The sequence below is a fragment of the Oenanthe melanoleuca genome, chromosome 23 (assembly GCF_029582105.1).
Source record: "Oenanthe melanoleuca isolate GR-GAL-2019-014 chromosome 23, OMel1.0, whole genome shotgun sequence".
Classification (NCBI taxonomy): Eukaryota; Metazoa; Chordata; class Aves; order Passeriformes; family Muscicapidae; genus Oenanthe; species Oenanthe melanoleuca.
Window position 1 is genome coordinate 4,810,375 of NC_079356.1, and position 15,872 is coordinate 4,826,246.

At 52.3% G+C, this 15,872-nt stretch overlaps 1 protein-coding gene across 1 annotated transcript in view; it reads left to right on the forward strand.

The window, feature by feature from the left end:
• MACF1 (microtubule actin crosslinking factor 1) overlaps window positions 1–15,872 on the forward strand; it is a 120,563-nt gene that overhangs the window by 44,693 nt on the left and 59,998 nt on the right. The window contains 18 exon segments of the mRNA XM_056509387.1: window positions 426–575; window positions 920–1,135; window positions 1,218–1,367; window positions 1,976–2,203; window positions 3,492–3,635; window positions 3,740–3,973; window positions 4,499–4,720; window positions 5,670–6,185; window positions 7,173–7,349; window positions 7,797–7,920; window positions 8,186–8,394; window positions 8,929–9,246; window positions 10,101–10,267; window positions 11,135–11,291; window positions 12,051–12,168; window positions 13,411–13,473; window positions 14,837–15,078; window positions 15,484–15,613. Coding sequence (XP_056365362.1) covers window positions 426–575; window positions 920–1,135; window positions 1,218–1,367; window positions 1,976–2,203; window positions 3,492–3,635; window positions 3,740–3,973; window positions 4,499–4,720; window positions 5,670–6,185; window positions 7,173–7,349; window positions 7,797–7,920; window positions 8,186–8,394; window positions 8,929–9,246; window positions 10,101–10,267; window positions 11,135–11,291; window positions 12,051–12,168; window positions 13,411–13,473; window positions 14,837–15,078; window positions 15,484–15,613 — 3,565 coding nt within the window.

A 15,872-nucleotide genomic window follows, 5' to 3' on the forward strand; every position in this document is an offset into this window, starting at 1 on the left:
GTGAATATTTTTTTGCTATTTTAGCATTTTTTTCTGAGCTATTTGTGGATGTTTGGTGCTGAATCTGTCTGAGAGCCTTGGCAAAGGAGCCAGTGATGTACAACTGGAAACACTCAGGGCTTAGCTGTGGCTCCTTTTGCTGGAGCATTACTGCTCAATGACTAACAAGTAGAACTCTTTTTTTGGCACTTTTTGCTGCAACACCAAGAGATCTCTTGCCATTTATAAGCTTATGTTGGAAAAAGAGCCTTGTGTTTTATTTTTCCTGTAGTAAATCTTGTAGATAAGGCTGGCAAGTGGCAAATCCATGAGCGGGAACGTTATTAACAAATTTCTCCTTTAGAAAAAAAAAATAAAAATTATATAACACTTTGTCTCCTTTTCTGCCTAAGTTTGAAGCTTTGATTTCCTGTCTGATTCTGCAGATCAAGTTCAGCAAGAAGATGTGTCTGGAGCACGACCAGAGGCTGATATCTTATCTCTCCATGCTGCGAGACATCGAGATGAGAATCAAACGGGTGCAGCCAGCAGAGCAGAATTTGGCAGCCCTGCACGACCTGAGGCAGCAAGCAGAGGTGAGGGAGTTTGAGCCAGGCTTGGCTGGTGTTAGACAGAGCTTTCCTCCCTCTCCCCAGCTTCCTGCACCCCTCCCTGCTTCTGGGAGTTTGTCTCAGGTTTAATAGGGTTTTATATCAAACCTCATCCACCTTCTCTTCCCTGCTCAGACAACAGCCTGACATGAATTTTTACAGCCTGGAGAAAGGCAGAAAGGAGAGTGCTGGCAGCTGAGCAGGGCTGGAGGGTGATGATGAATCTTTCTAGACTATTTGGAGCTGCCTCTCCAAAACCCCTGCTGGGTTTTGGCAGCAGGGAGGTGAAGTCACCCTGTCCTAGACTAACCATGCTGTGTTTGTGTCAGGCTCTGGGCACTGAGCTGCAGGAGCTGAGCTTCCCAGTGAATCAGGAGCTGGATGCTGTGCAGAGGATCGTGGCCAACCCCCCTGAAGAAGTCCCTGAGCAATTGCTGAAGGCTTTGGAGAAGGATGCCAAGAACCTCCAGAAGTCTCTGAGCTCTGCAAATGAAATCCTGCAGTCCCGGCTGCAAAACCTTCGTGGGGCAGCAGAAGCTGAAAAGGTAGAGCTGGGCCCTGCTCCCTCTGCTGCCCTACAAGCTTCCTAAAATTCCTCCTTTTAACCATGAATTCCTGTTTTTTAAGGGTAAAATCCTGGCCCAGCACGAGGCTCTTCAGGCCAAGCTGCAGGAGCTGCTGAGCTGGGTGTCTGTCACCACGGGGTCACTGGATGACAGCGATTTCCAGCAGGCCACTGATGCCAGCAGCTTGAGCCACTGCCTGCAGCACTACAAGGTAACCATGGCAATGCCCCTAATCCTGCAGCCTGATGAACTTGCTGCACTCTGCACAGAGGAGAAGCTTTTAATCCTGCTTCCCTCCCAGAGCCCTTAGCTTGTGCTGCAGCAGGAGCTCGCTGTGCTGAGTGTTCACTAAAATCTGTTTCCAAAATGCACAGCCTGGTTTGGTTGTTTGAAGGTGCTGCTGTGCAAGGGGGTGGCTGAATGGCCTGGGGAGATTCCTGTCAGGCTGTTGAGGAGAGAGCTGCATGCTCTGGGAAGCTGCTCCATCACACCTGGTCTCTATCACCTGCACGAGGAGCCTCTTACCCATCTTCTAGCAATAGATTTGAAGATTGTTTCCAAGTTTGGTGGTGGCAATCAGGGGCCATCTTCAGACACAAGGGCAGCCCTACACACACCCAAGAAACCTCTTGGTGAGATGCCTCCAGCACCTCACAGAGGGAAGTTGGAAAATCCCTGTGCTGAGATGCTCTCACCTCCATGCTCAGTGTTGTTTTGGGAGAGTTTGGTGTTTCTGGAACACATTTCCTGTGGCACCTGCAGTGCAGCACAGCCCTGGCTGCATCATTTGACCTGTTTTACATTTTCTCTCCTGTTCAGGAGCTGAAGGAGCCCCTGGCTGACACCAAGGCTGAGCTGGACGCCACTGCCTTTGACATCCAGTTCCTGATCTCGGAGCACGCCCAGGATTTAACCCCCCAGCAGAGCAGGCAGCTGCTGAGGCTGCTCCATGAGCTGCAGAAAGCCTTCAGGGACCTGTCAGAGCGTGTGACAGCGAGGGTGGAGGTGCTGCAGGTCTGTCTGCAGCAAGTGGAGCAGACAGAGCAGGTGAAGCTTGTCAGACATCTCCTCCCTGGCTGCCCTTTGCTCGCTGAAGCTCTTCCCAGCCACAGGAACAGGAGCTGAGGCACCTCCAGTTTGGGATTTCCCCTGCATGCCACTCCCAGTTCAGGAGTTCTCACTGCACATCATGAGCTTCTTCTAAAAGTCTTTCTTCTTCCTACCAGGCAGAAAGTTGCTTTGCTCCCAAAATCTAGAGCCCTGCCAAGGTCTGGGTGCTAAATATGGAATTGTTTGGGGCTGGGTGGAATAAACCCTGTAACCACCCCCAAAAATCCCTGTGCAGAGGGGCCACCCAACAGTTTTAATGTCCAATTTCCACTGCACACATCAGGCATTGCTGTCCCAAGGAAACAGCTGGCAAGGACAAAAACAAATCCTCTGCTGCACTGCTGCAGCACCCAGCACTGCATGGATCCTCTCATCCAAGACAGGATTGATGTGTTTTTTTATTAACAATTGCTCTCTGTAACTCTTGCCTGTCCTCTCTGGAGTGTGTGTGTGTATTAACCAGTTTGCTTTGCCTTTTCAGATTGAGTGTGAGCCCATCCTAACCCAGGAAGAACTCGCTTTGCAGCTGAAGAGCTCTTAAGAAGGCTCTTTCAATTTGCTTCTGTTGTTTTATCTTGTGACTGGGAGAAGCAGGCACAGTGTTTTGCACAAGTTTGTACATCACCTTGCTGAAATGCCCAGTGAAAAACTCAAAAAAACTTGTTATCCCCCCCGGCAGAGGGGTGGCACAGGGACTCTCAGGTCACATCATGCTCAATTGCTCAAACTGGCGCTTCTGTGTTGTGCTCTGGCAGCAAAAAGAGGAGCTGGATCAGCTACAGAAACACTTTCCCTCTCCAGGGCTCCCTTTCCAACCCCAAATCATTAAAAACAAACCTTATTTGGGGTTGTTTGGGGCTCCAAGTGGCGCTGCCTGACCCAGCTTGTTGTTGCCTCTCATTCAGCGAGTTTCTGCTGCTGTTTTAATGTTTGTGAGGTGGAATGAACAGGCACAGAAACTCGTGGCTGAGTTTTCCTGGGAGAGCAGTGCAGCTCCACCTTGGAGCCCAAAGAGCTCCACAGAGAGAAACCTTGAATGGTTTGAAACCTTGAATGGTGACAAAGGTGCCACCGCAGGGAGCACCTGGAGAGCCCCAAAGTTTTCTGTGCTGCATCCTGCCCTGCAGGAGCTGCTGCAGCTGTAACCTCACCTTGCCTTTCAGCAGCATGAGGGGAGTGCAGGGCTGGTTCTGACTGTCCCCTGTCCTCTTTGCTGTGCCTGCAGACACTGCAGGAGCAACAGGCAGCCCGGGCACAGAGCCTGGCAGAGCTGAGCCGCTGGCTGGGCCAGGCAGAGGACACGCTGGCAGAGCAGCAGAGAGCAGAAGGAGACCTGCCTGCCTTGCAGCAGAGGCAAAGTGATGTCAAGGTCGGTGATATTTCAAAATTTGGGGGGCACAGCTGTGGGGGTTGCACCCCAGGAGTGCCCAGAGCCTGATGGCATTGTCCATGTCCATGGCATTGTCCTTGCAGGAGCTGCAGAGGAGCATCCACAGCAGAGCTGCCTCCTTTGCTGGTGTTCTGAAGAGCACAGAGCAGTTTTTGGAGGAGAACAAGGCCAAGCTGGAGCCTGGGGAGCTGGCAGCACTGCAGCAGGACCTGCAGCGTGCCAAGGAGCAGTACCAGTCCCTGCAGGAGAGGACAGAGGTGGCCCAGAAGGAGCTGGAGAGTGCTGTGAGTGCTGCAGTGCAGCAGGAGACTGAGAAGGTAACGTGGCAGGAGCTGGAGAGCCTCCAGGCTTTGCTTGAGGGGGTCTGTGGGGTCCTGGCAGCCATCTGGGTGATGCACAGAGCAATGGTTGTTCCTTCCTGGGTGTTCCCCAGGTGAGGTTTCCCCTGGATATTTCTGTCTGGAAATGCCTTGGGAGGTACAGGGAGGGATGAGCTGGTTGTGCAGGGAATGGGGGAGGGAAAGGTCCCTTACTCTGCCTTTGGGGTGACCTTAATGGATGAGGATTGCCAGTCACATCCCAGCCCTTTTGGGGTAAGGACTCTGGGTTGTATCAGGATGAGAAATTCAATGTAGCAGCAAAGCTGAGTTTTTTCACAGCTTCTTTGCACCTTCCAGAGAGCCTCAAAGGGTCTGGAGGTGTCTCAGGCATTTGCTGAGGCAGGGAAACTCCTCGGGTTTTTCTTTTTAAATTCTGCTGATTTTTGTCTCCCTCCCCCGTGCAGCAGTTTGCTGAACATGCAAGAACTGGATCATTCTTATCTGGAGCCCTTGTTCTTTCAGGTGAAAGCTGCCAAAGAGCTGGAGGAGAACAGCAATAAGATTGATTCCCTTTTGAGCTGGGTGGCATTGCTGGAGCAGAAGGGAGGACTCCCAGAGTACAGACCACACCCTGTCGATCCAGGGACACAAGCAGGAAAAAGCCCTGGGGATGTCCCTGATGGCCAAGCTGTGGGAGCAGACAGTGCTGCTGAGAGCCTGGATGAGCTGTACGAGAGGCTGAAGGTCAGCACTGACTCCTCATCCCAGCCAGAGCCTCCTGCCCCACACCCTGACCCTGGTGTGAGATGGGTCTGGCTTCTGAAACATGGGATTCTCCATGTGGGAGGCTGGGGAAGGCTTCCTGCAGGAGGTGCAGAATGTGTGGGGTGTGTGTGTGCCACAGCAAGGTGTAATCAGGGTCCACAAGGTGCCCGTGGTGGCCACAGAAGGGGCCCAACCCCTTCTGGAGCCCAACCTGGAATATTCCCAGTTTCCCCCACCCTGCTGGGTGCTTTCTCAGGGAATCATGGAAAGATTTGGGTTGGAAAGGGCTGTAAGGAAAATTAATCCACAAACACCAGAGGTTTATGTCCAAAAAGGAGACAGAGGAGTCCTTTTTGCTTTATTGGAATAAAGGGAGAGGCCATGGGGCATTCCCTGGGATCTCTCAGATTTTTGGAGGACACAGCCTCCTCTTTATCCCAGTTTCCCTCTCTCTTTCCCCATGGGCTGAGGTACTTGAGAGACACAGACTTCCCAAACACCTGATACCTCCTGATATTCCTCTCTCATATACACCCTCCCTTTTAATTTCTAATTCATATAGAATTCATGGTTTTTCCCCATTGCTTCTTTCATCTTCCAATATCCAGTTTCATTATCAGCAAACCTACAGTTTGTTTGTAAAGGCAAATCTCTTTTCCCATTCATCCATCAGTGGAATCCATCCCATTGTGTCTTTTATCTCTCAGTGCTGGTTTTATCGACCAGCAGATCCACAGATTGTTTGTAAAGACAAATTGCAACATTCCTCTCAGGACCTTAAAGATCATCCTGCCTTCCCTCAGGAACCCCTTCCCTTAGACCAGGCTGCTCCAGCCTAGCCTTGAACACTTCCAGGAGTGGCACAGCCACAGCTGCCGTGTCACATTCCCTCAATCCCCAGCCTCACCTTCGCTCCTGCATCTTTCAGGCGCAGCACCAGGAGCTGCTGTCCCAGCAGCAGGACGTCATCCTGGCCACTCAGTCAGCTCAGGCCCTGCTGGAGAAGCAGGGGCAGAGCCTGGCAGGGGAGCAGCGGGCACAGCTGCAGGCACAGCTGGCAGAGCTCAGGCAGCAGTACCCGGCGGCGCTGGCGCGCTCCGAGGCGCGGCTCAAACGCGCGCAGCTGCTGCGGGACGAGCTCCTCAAATTCCTGCGGGACCACAGCGAGTTCCAGGCCTGGCTGGAGCAGGCAGAGCAGGAGCTGGAAGGGATGTGCAAGGGGGACAGCGACCCTGCCTCCCTCAGGCGGCTGCTGAGGCGCCAGGGCAGCTTCTCGGAGGATGTCATCTCCCACAAGGGCGACCTGCGCTTCGTCACCATGTCGGGGAAGAAGTTTCTGGATGGGGATGCTGAGGATGCTGAATCCCAGCTGGTGATGTCCAGGAGTGTGGTCAGGAGCAAGCTGGAGGATGCCACTCAGAGATACACCAGGCTGCACTCCAAGGTATGGCAAGGGCTGCCAGCTGTGCCTTCTCTTCTCCTCCTTTGTCCTGTCCTGTCCTCCAGCTGCCTGCCTGGACTTCCAGGACAATTATAGACTATACACAAGGATTGTCTTCTTCAGGGCTTGGGCAGCACCCTTGTCTTGCTGTTTGTCTGCATGTTACCCCTGATAATTCATTTAGCTTGTGGCAAGATTGATTATTTTAAAATTGTTTTTATTTTCTTGCTGATTCCTGTAAGGTTTTTAACCCCCAGAGCTCTTGGCTCCTGCTTTGTTGGATTATCTTAAATAAGCAAAGCACCTAATAGTTGCTAAAAGGTTATTTATTATAAAGCACATCAGTCTCAAAAGGCAAGCAGAAAAGCAATGGCAGTAGCAAAAGCAAATGGCTAAAAGCCCTGGCAAAAGCAATGGCAAAATGCACAAGCAAGTGGCAAGAGGCAGTGGCAATAAGCAGATGGCTAAGTACCAACTCTCCCCAATGCAAACTCTTATATAGGATTTTTCCAACAAGCTAAGACACAAACTGGGACCACCACTCCTTAACCTATTAGAATTCCAGTTTCTTAGCACACCAGGTTACGTATAGGCTATGCATTCAGCCTATCTTGCTCTATCTGAAAAATGGCAGCAATATTCTTACTGTAGCTCTATTATGTCTAAACACCGTCTACAATCGTGGTCCTGGAGCCTCTACTGAAAACATCAGTATGTTTTTCAACCTTCACTAGAACTCACACTGCAACTTTGTCATTTGAAATCTTTCACTTACTAAAAGCATTAGAGCTCATCCTAAAACTTACTAACTTAAATGTCTACTTTGTGTGTGAGTGGCTTAATATACTTCAGTCTATCCACAGGCTTTAATTCAATCCCTGCACTCTGATTTTTCTCTGAATTCTTCAGAGAGACCCCTGACTCCAACATTTCCCACGGGTTGCTCAGTGCTTCTGTGCATCCCTGCCACCTCTCATTGCTCCTTTGCAGTGCTCCAAGCTGGGCTCCCACCTGAACACCTTGCTGGATCACTACCAGCAGTTCCAGGAGGTGGCAGAGTCTCTCAGGACGTGGCTGCAGGAGAGTGAAGCTGCCCTTGGGAAGCTGCTCTCGGAGGCGGTTCCGTCAGATCTGGCCGTGCTGCAGAAGCAGCTCGCCAGCACCAAGGTACAGGAGCCTTGGGGGATTTCCTGGGAGTTGTTGGAGCCTGGGTGGGGATTTGGCTGCTCTGAGCAGTCAGCAGCAGGGAGCAGGCTTGACCTGTTGGGGTTTTTTGCTGGTTGAGGGCAAAGATTCACCTGTAGATGTTGTAGTGCTGCAGGGTTAAACTTGTGGGAGTGGTGCCCAGAGAAAGGAGCAGGGGCTGTAGTCAGACACCCCAGGGGGACATAGAGGGGGACATTCCTCCCTCATGAGGGTGCCAGAGCACTGGGACAGCCCAAGCCCTCTGATCCAGCTCTGCCTGCAGTGTGGGTTTTTCCATCATTTCTTAACAATTTGGTGACAAAGTGCAGAGGATCCCTCAGAGGGTGCAAATGGAGCCCTGGGCTCCATGAGTGTGGGAATCCTGCATGAGACCCAGCTCTGATTTTGGCTTTTCTTGTGTGAAAACAGCAACTGCAGGGAGACCTGGCTGAGCACCAGGTGCCAGTGGAGAAGCTCCAGAAAGCAGCTCGGACCCTGCTGGACATCCAAGGGGAGCCAGCCCCAGACCACGGCCACATCCAGGAAACAACAGGTACAGAGCAAAGCAGGGAGGGTTGGGGAGATTTACAACAAGCCAGAGAGGGAAAAGATAAATCACTTTTTGGGGAATTTGGGGGTAATCACATAGCAGTGCCTCCTCAGGGTTTGTGTTTGTACATGGGGAGGGTTGTGGCCGCTCACATTGGGAATTTGGGGACGGGGATTTGTCAGCACTGAGAGCTTTGGGGGAGCCAAAGGTGACCCTCTGAGACTTGGAGCTCTGTGCCACTGAGTGTCCTGTGTGCTGGACCCTGCAGATGCCATCGTGAGCCGCTTCCAGAGCCTCTCCCAGCAGCTGTCGGAGCGCTCGGACCTGCTGCAGAAATCCATCGCCCAGTCCCAGAGCGTCCAGGAGAGCCTGGAGAGCCTCCTGCAGTCAGTGGCTGAGATTGAGAGGAGCCTGGAGAAGGATCAGCCAGCTGTGCTCTCCTCTGCCTCCATCCAGGACTCGCTTGCCACGAGTGTGGTAAGGCTGGCCCAGCTCCCTCACCCCAGAGTGGCACCTGAGCCTTGAATTCGGCACCTGAACCCAAACTGGGCACCTGAGCTCTGGGTTTGGCACCTGAGCTCTGGGTTTTGCACCTGAGCCTCAAATTTGGCACCTCTGAACCCCAAATTTGGCTCCTAAGGAGCCCAGGTGCTCCAGGTAACTCGAATTTGGTGCCTGAACCCCAAATTTGGCTTTTTTGGGCTGCTTAAAGAAGCCCCAAATTTGCTACCTCTAGGCCCTGGATGTGGCACCTGAGTCCTGAATTTGGGCAGCTCCAGCATCTCTGGGCAAACCATGCAAGGTCACAGACTTGTTGAAAATCTCATTTTTTCTTTGCTAGCAACATTTCAGACACAGAGAAAAGCGGAGCATGTTGGGCAGCTCAGGAAATCTGGGATGTAAAACGATTTTTTCCCAACTCTGTCGAAACACCTGCTGGTGCTCCTGTGGGCAGCCCAGCTAGTTCTGCTCTTTAAAAAAACCTTCCTTTTCCTGGTGTGCCCCCCACAGAAGCTGAAGCAGGACATTGCCAGGCAGAAGAGCTGCCTGGAAGCCACCCGGGAGATGGTGACACGATTCACGGCGGCCACCGACAGCCCCGCGGCCTCTGCCCTGCAGGACAAGCTGGCCCAGGTGACAGAGCACTTTGGGAGGCTGTGCCAGCAGCAGCAGCAGAGGGAGGACACGCTCAAGGGGCTGCTGCCCAAGGTGGAGCAGTACGAGCAGCTGCTGGAGAAGCTGCAGCAGTTCACGGAGAGCAGGACGCGGGCGCTGGCGTCGGGGAACCAGCCCGAGCGCGACATCGCGCGCTTCTCCCAGCACATCCAGGTGAGAGCCAGCTGTGCCAGCTGTGCAAGGAGGGGGGGCATTTCCCTGCAGCCAGGCTGCCTTTCACATGGGCTCTGTGCCCAGCTTTAGGATCTAGTCCAGTCAAGCTTCTTTTTCAGATGGGTTCTGTATCCAGGTTTAGGTTCTAGTCCAGCCAGGCTGCTTTTTAGATGGGTTCTGTATCCACGTTTTTAGAATCTAGTCCAGCCAGGATGGTTTTCACATGGGTTCTGTGGCCAGGTTTGGGTTCTAGTCCAGTCAGACTCGTTTTCAGATGGGTTCTGTATCCAGGTTTTTAGGTTCTAGTCCAGCCAGGCTGCCTTTCACATGGGTTTGGTGGCCAGGATTTAAGTTTCTAGTCCAGCCAGACTGGTTTTCATATGGGTTCTGTAGCCCAGTTTAGGTTCTAGTCCAGCCAGACTGGTTTTCAGATGGGTTCTGTGCCCAGGTTTTTAGGTTCTAGTCCAGCCAGGCTTTCAGATGGGTTCTGTGGCCAGGTTTAGGTTCTAGTCCAGCCAGACTGGCTTTTAGATGGGTTCTTTGGCCAGGTTTAGGATCTAGTCCAGCCAAGCTTGTTTTCAGATGGGTTCTGGTTTTCAGATGGGTTCTGTGGCCAGGTTTAGGATCTAGTCCAGCCAGGCTGGTTTTCAGATGGGTTCTGGGGCCAGGTTTTTAGGTTCTAGTGGGAAAGTGGGAATTGCCCCTGCAGCTGCTCCAAGGATTTGCTGAGCTGGAGGAGCAGGTGGCAATGAGCTGTGCCCAGCATGTGGCACTGCCCACAGGACGTGGGACTGCCCAGTTCATCCCCTCTGCTGCTGGGGAACAGGGTCAGCATCACCTTTTGCTCTTGGCAGGAGCTGAATTCGGAGATGAGGCAGCACCAGGAGGACCTGGCCACCCTGGAGCACCTGGCTGAGGAGCTGAGCTCCTGTGGCTTCGCCCCCAGCACCTTCCAGCAGCAGGAGAAGCTGCAGAGCCTGAAGAAAGATTTCCTGCAGCTGCAAAAGGTGGCAAAAGACAGGTGAGCTCCAGCCAGGGGAGCTTTGTGGTCTGAACAAGACCCTTTGGAGATCTCCTTTCCAAGGAGGGGGGCCATGAGCCAGCTCTTCCTGCTGCCCTCCTCCCACGTCAGGATCCTGAGGCAGCTCTGCTCCAGCTGACGCTTTTAAAAAAAGCCTTGGCTGGGGGCGTTGTGAAAAATTCCTGGTGCTGCAGCAGGAGCTCTGCACTCCCAGCTCCCAGAGTGTGGGAGATGCCACAGCTCCATCCCAGAGCATCCTGCTGCCTGCTGGGAGGATCAGAGAGCAGCCTGGAGTGCCCTGGAGTGGGGATAAAAGGGAGTTTGAGCAGGGTCAGAGCAGCAGCATTGCCAGGAGTCACAGCTCTCCAAAATCCCTGTGGAGTGCAGGGAAGGTGGTGGGGAAAAGCAGATGGAGCTCCCAGAAATTCAGCTCTGTGCAGGCTGTAACTCCCAGCCGGGGGTTCAGGATGGATGGAGCTGTAGCCAGGGAGGAGGGGCAGCACAGCCTGGGCTCCCCCAGGGTGTAGGTGCCTGGGGGGACACACCATGAATGAGCCCTGTCTTCCCAAAAATGTCACTTTTCCCTGGACAAAGATCCTGGCCAGGCTGGCAGTGGTGGTCCCATGGCTGTTGGCCACCACTGGGCTGCCCAAAGGTGCCACCAGCCAGGATTTGAGGGGGTCAGCAGCACTGAGGGGCTGGCACTGGGTGCACCCCTTTTTGTGCTGTTCCCAGGCAGCATCTAATAATAATAATAATACTAATTTAAAAAAAGGGCTCCTAGAGACACAACCATGCTACATTCAGGAGGGGCTAATTGCAATGCAGAGCACGAGCTCTGACTCTCTGAAACCTTTTCACTCCCAGAGAAAAGGATGCATCATCCTGCCAGGAGCAACTGGATGAGTTTCGGAATCTGGTCGGTGCCATGAGGAAGTGGCTGAGGGAGAGTGAAGGCAAAATTCCACCTGCTGAGACCTCCCTGGGCACCCAGGAGCTGCAGCAGCGCAGGCAGCAGATCCAGGTGGGCCAAGGGAGCTGGAGTCAAACTGGGAGAGTGTTGAAATATTGGAATGTGAAATAAATCCCAACAAGCAGAGGTCTGGAGGTGGTTTGGGGTCTCAGGAATCCTCAGTGTGCACCCAGTGGTTTGCAGAGCAGGGAGCTCTGTGAGAGGTTTCTTGGGCACTGCCTGGTTTTTTGTCACTCCCTGTGCTGCTCTGGGTGGGATTTGGGAGTGGGAGACTGGAACACACTCATTTTTTTGGAGTATTTCCTGTGGAGTTTTCTTGTGCACTGCCTGGTTTCCTGTCACTCCTTGTGCTGCTCTGGGTGGGATTTGGGAGTGGGAGACTCTAACACACTTTTTTTGGAGTGTTTCCTGTGTGGTAGATGTGGAAGGTGGCCTCTTGTCACAGAAGAGGGCTGTGATAAATGAGGATGTGCTGGGGTTTGGCTCAGAGGCAGAGCAGCTCTGCTGAGTCACAGCAGAGCAGGATTGGGCTCAGCCAGGCTGGGCTCTGCAGGGAGGGGGAGGAGGGATGTCCCCAGAATGGTGGGAGGCAGAAGGTTTCCTTCAACAGACCCATTAGTTGGGAAGAGCTTTTTTTTGCTGTTTGATTCCCCCCTGGCAAAAATAGATGTGTCACAGCCACTTGTTGAGGCAGCCATGAGCTGGGTGCCTGGTGCTGTGTCCTGGTGTCACCAGAGGGGACAGGCGAGGAGGGAAGGGCTGTGGCTGGGAGAGTGTGGCCTCCAACCCCAAACTTTGCTTTTTGAGCAGGATCTCCTGGAGGAATGGAAGGGGAAGGGGCCCCAGGTGGAGGAGATTGCCCACAGAGGGACCCTCCTGGAGAACCTGATCTTGGAGATCACAGCCCCCAACACCCCACCCAAGGCAGGTGAGTGTGGCCAACAGCCCTGAGGACAACTCTGCTGTCACCAGTGCATCTTCTGAGCCTGCCTTGAGCAGAAAATGGGGTCATTTCCCCCTTTGAACCAAATTCAGAGGGCCTGTGGTGTTCTGAGTATGGTGGGGCTCAGCCCAGTGGTTGAGTCGCTGGCGCTCGTTGCTTTAATGCATCATCCTAATTTAGCTTAATTAATTGTAGCCTAACGAGCTCTGAATTTCCCTGTGTTTGCTGTAGGGACACATATCAGTCTCTGATAGAGCTTGGGAGCTCATGGAAGTGGCTCCTGCTCTCTCCTGGTGATGTTCTTCAGCCTCCTGAGGGCTGGAGTGTTTTAATCAACCCCCAGCATTTGGGTTTCATATCTGGATGACATTTGGGGCTGCAATAGTCAGATGTGATTTACTGGTCTCCCTTTTGGCTTCAAGTCTGTGAAGCAATGAGATTATGTCTGGTTCATTTGGAAAGCAGCTCTAGGATGTCTTCCAGCCTGTGAGAACAAGTCCCTGGACTCTCATCACTGATGGGAATTTATAGGAGTTTATGGTCTGGATATTTTGGTTAGGATTAAGTGCATGAGCAGTTCTTTGGGAAACCATAAGGAGAAGTGAGGAGAGGCTTGTGGGTGACCCAAGGTGCAGCCCCTTATGTCCATGAAAGCTTTAAACTATGTAGTTAGAAAAGAGAGACTTTCCTGAAAATGTGAATCTGCCTTTGGTTGTGACATCTGGTGTCCAGAGAAGGGACACTGGTGCATCCTTCATCTCTGGGCAGAGAGAGCATCAGCACAGGGCTGGTTTGAGGAGTTTCATCCCTTTAAAAAAGGAGGATATGGGGGAATGAATCCCTTCAGGATTCAGCAGTTTTATTTGGTATAATTCACAGAATCATGCTCAGGGTAGCAACTTCCCAGGCGTGGTGAGACACCTGTGGTCCCCAGAATTGCAGCCCATGCAGGAGCCACGTTATCCCTGCTCTGGGTGATGATGGGATGCTGGCAGAGCTGCCCAGCTCCAGAAGCCCCAGAAAGGCAGGAGCAGCTCCAAGAAAGTGAGGAGAGATAAAGGGACTCCAAACCAAATGAATGACCAGTGCTGGGCAGGTGGGCAGTGGAGACTTGGTTGGTTCCTGGTGGTCTCTGTCATGCAGCAGCCATTCATCACTTGCTGTCTGCATCCCTCACACTTCTCGCTTGTCTCTCTTGTCCCTCTTGTCCCTGTCCCCTCTGCCCAGGTGCCACTCTCCCCTCTCCAGGAGGTTCAGGAGGCAGCGTGAACGGATACCACACATGCAAAGGTGAGCTGTCAGCACCACTGAGCCATCCCCCTGTCCCTTTTTTGTCCATGCATTTCCATTCCCTGGGAGTACAAACCTCAGTGTGACACCATCAGCATCCCAGCAGAAGGGAAATGAGCTTGGCAATGGGTTGGGAATTCTCAGCTGCAGCCATGGAGGGTGGAGGTCGGGCTGAAGGACGGAGAGGGGCAGCCCTGGGGAGTGACAGCACCCTGACACCTTGTTAGGAACTGATAAATGGGAGCTCATTTTAAGGCCTGCAATTAAATTTATTGGTTCTGTGGGATTATAACGGCATCCAGCCCTCCAGTTTGAAGAGCAATTTTAATTATTGCCCGTTATCTGCTGTTAGTTCGCCGGTTCAATGAGATAATAGGTGCATTAAAATGGCTTCATATCTTGGTGCCAAATTATTCAACCTTGTATTAGCAGAGGCTTTATGGAAAGGGGGCTCAGTTTACATCAAGCTCACAGAGAGCTTTGTTTATAAACTGTCACAGGGCATAGGGGGGACAAGTGGAAAATCCCATGTGGCAGGAGAGGTGAAGATGACTGTCCTGGTTTGGAGGATGGGTGTTTGCCAATAAAGGCAGAAGCTTCTCTTTGAAATGGAGAATGTAAACCCCCCTCCTCCAAATTATTATAATTTTGAAATTGAGGGGCTCTCAGGCAAAGATATGGGAAGTAGCAATAACAGTTCTTTACTAGGGAAATTAAAATAGAAATGCAGTATTACAAAGAACAATCCCAAACCCTGCCAGAGTCAGAATCCAAGCTGACACCCGTCAGTCAGTCAGGGTGTTGGCACAGTCCCATTCAATGGTGGCTGCATCCTCCTGCAGTGGCAGATGTGGTTCAGCTGGAGCAGTGCTCCTGGAGAAGGTGCAGTTTCCTCTGAAGCTCCAGGGATGATGTGGAAAGGTCTGGCTTTCCTCTGGAATCCAGTGGGAAGAAGGTTCCTTGGTGTCCCAAATGTCAGTTTTTATCTGGGTAGGAAATGTTTGGCTCCTCCCCTGGCTGGAGCATCTCCCAGTGGGATGATGGAATTTTATCAGTCATGCCCTGGGACTCAGTGGCCATTAACAGGAGATATCTCCTGGAGGGAGGATGGGCTGTGGGAAGATAAAGATGATTGCCCAGCTGGTTTAAAGATGGCCCATGAGCAGAGGATATCTCCATGGAGATCAGGGTCACTGCCCCACCTGGGTTAACAGATGGGACAGAATCCACATTTCTGGCCACATCAAGCCAAGGAGGCTGAGATGAGGAGCTCTGCACTGCCTGGGGCTGGGTTAGACCCTGGCAGGCTGAGTGGAGAAGGTGGGGCAGAGGTGCTGACCCCAGGCTGGATTTTTGGGCGCAGATCTGACGGAAATCCAGTGCGACGTGTCGGAGGTGGGGCGGCGCTACCAGGCGCTGGGTGCAGCGCTGCAGGAGCGCCTGCAGCAGCTCTCAGCCCTGCTGGACAGCATGCAGCAGGTGCAGGAGGAGGCCAGCTCCCTGCTGCAGTGGCTGGAGTCCAAGGAACGCACCCTGAGCGAGCTGGACGCCTCCTCCTCGCCCACCAGGACGGAGACGATGCGAGCGCAAGCTGAGCACAACAAGGTGATTTCACTTCGGGGTCGTGGCATCACCTGAAGGGTTGTGCATCCCCCAAAGGATCCCAGAGATGTGCTTAATTGCACAGAATTGGTCACAAGGGTTTGCCCCTGTGATCAGGAATTCCAGGCAGAGCCATGGAGCAGCAAAGTTGCCCTTTGCTTTTAAACCTGTTGATGTCAGACTGATGGAAAAAGAGATTATTTGGAGCCTGGGTCACTCCAGCTTCTCCTGGAGAGCAATTCCCAGCCTTTCCCTGCCCAAGTCAGCTCACAATATTGCTAAAAAATTGATTTAATTAAAGAGAAAAGAACACAAATTATCCAGCTTCAGCTTGTAGCTGCTGCTTCATTCCTACTCAGTGATTCTTTTTGCCCTGTATCTGAGGAAGTTCAAATCATTCTTTTCCAGGCATTTCTGGCTGAATTGGAACAGAATTCTGGGAAAATCCAAAAGGTAAAGGAGGCACTTTCTGGCTTGCTGGAGAAATATCCAGATTCCCCAGAAGCAGCGAACTGGAAGAAGATGCAGGAAGACCTGAGTAAGTGCCTGAAGCATTAATGAGGCTTCTGTCTCCAAACATCACGTTAGACGTGGCTCAGGAGTGTGGGGTGATCCCAAAGTCACGCCAGAGCAGAGTCACTTCTAATTAAAATTCAGTAAACAGCAAACCCATCTCTGAGCTGTCTGGTATGGAAGGTGTTCCTGAGATGAGCACTGTCGTGATTAATGGAATCCCTGTGATGGATGTGGGTTTTAAAGGATTGCCTCCTTAAACTGCTCCTTAAAAAAAAAAGGAG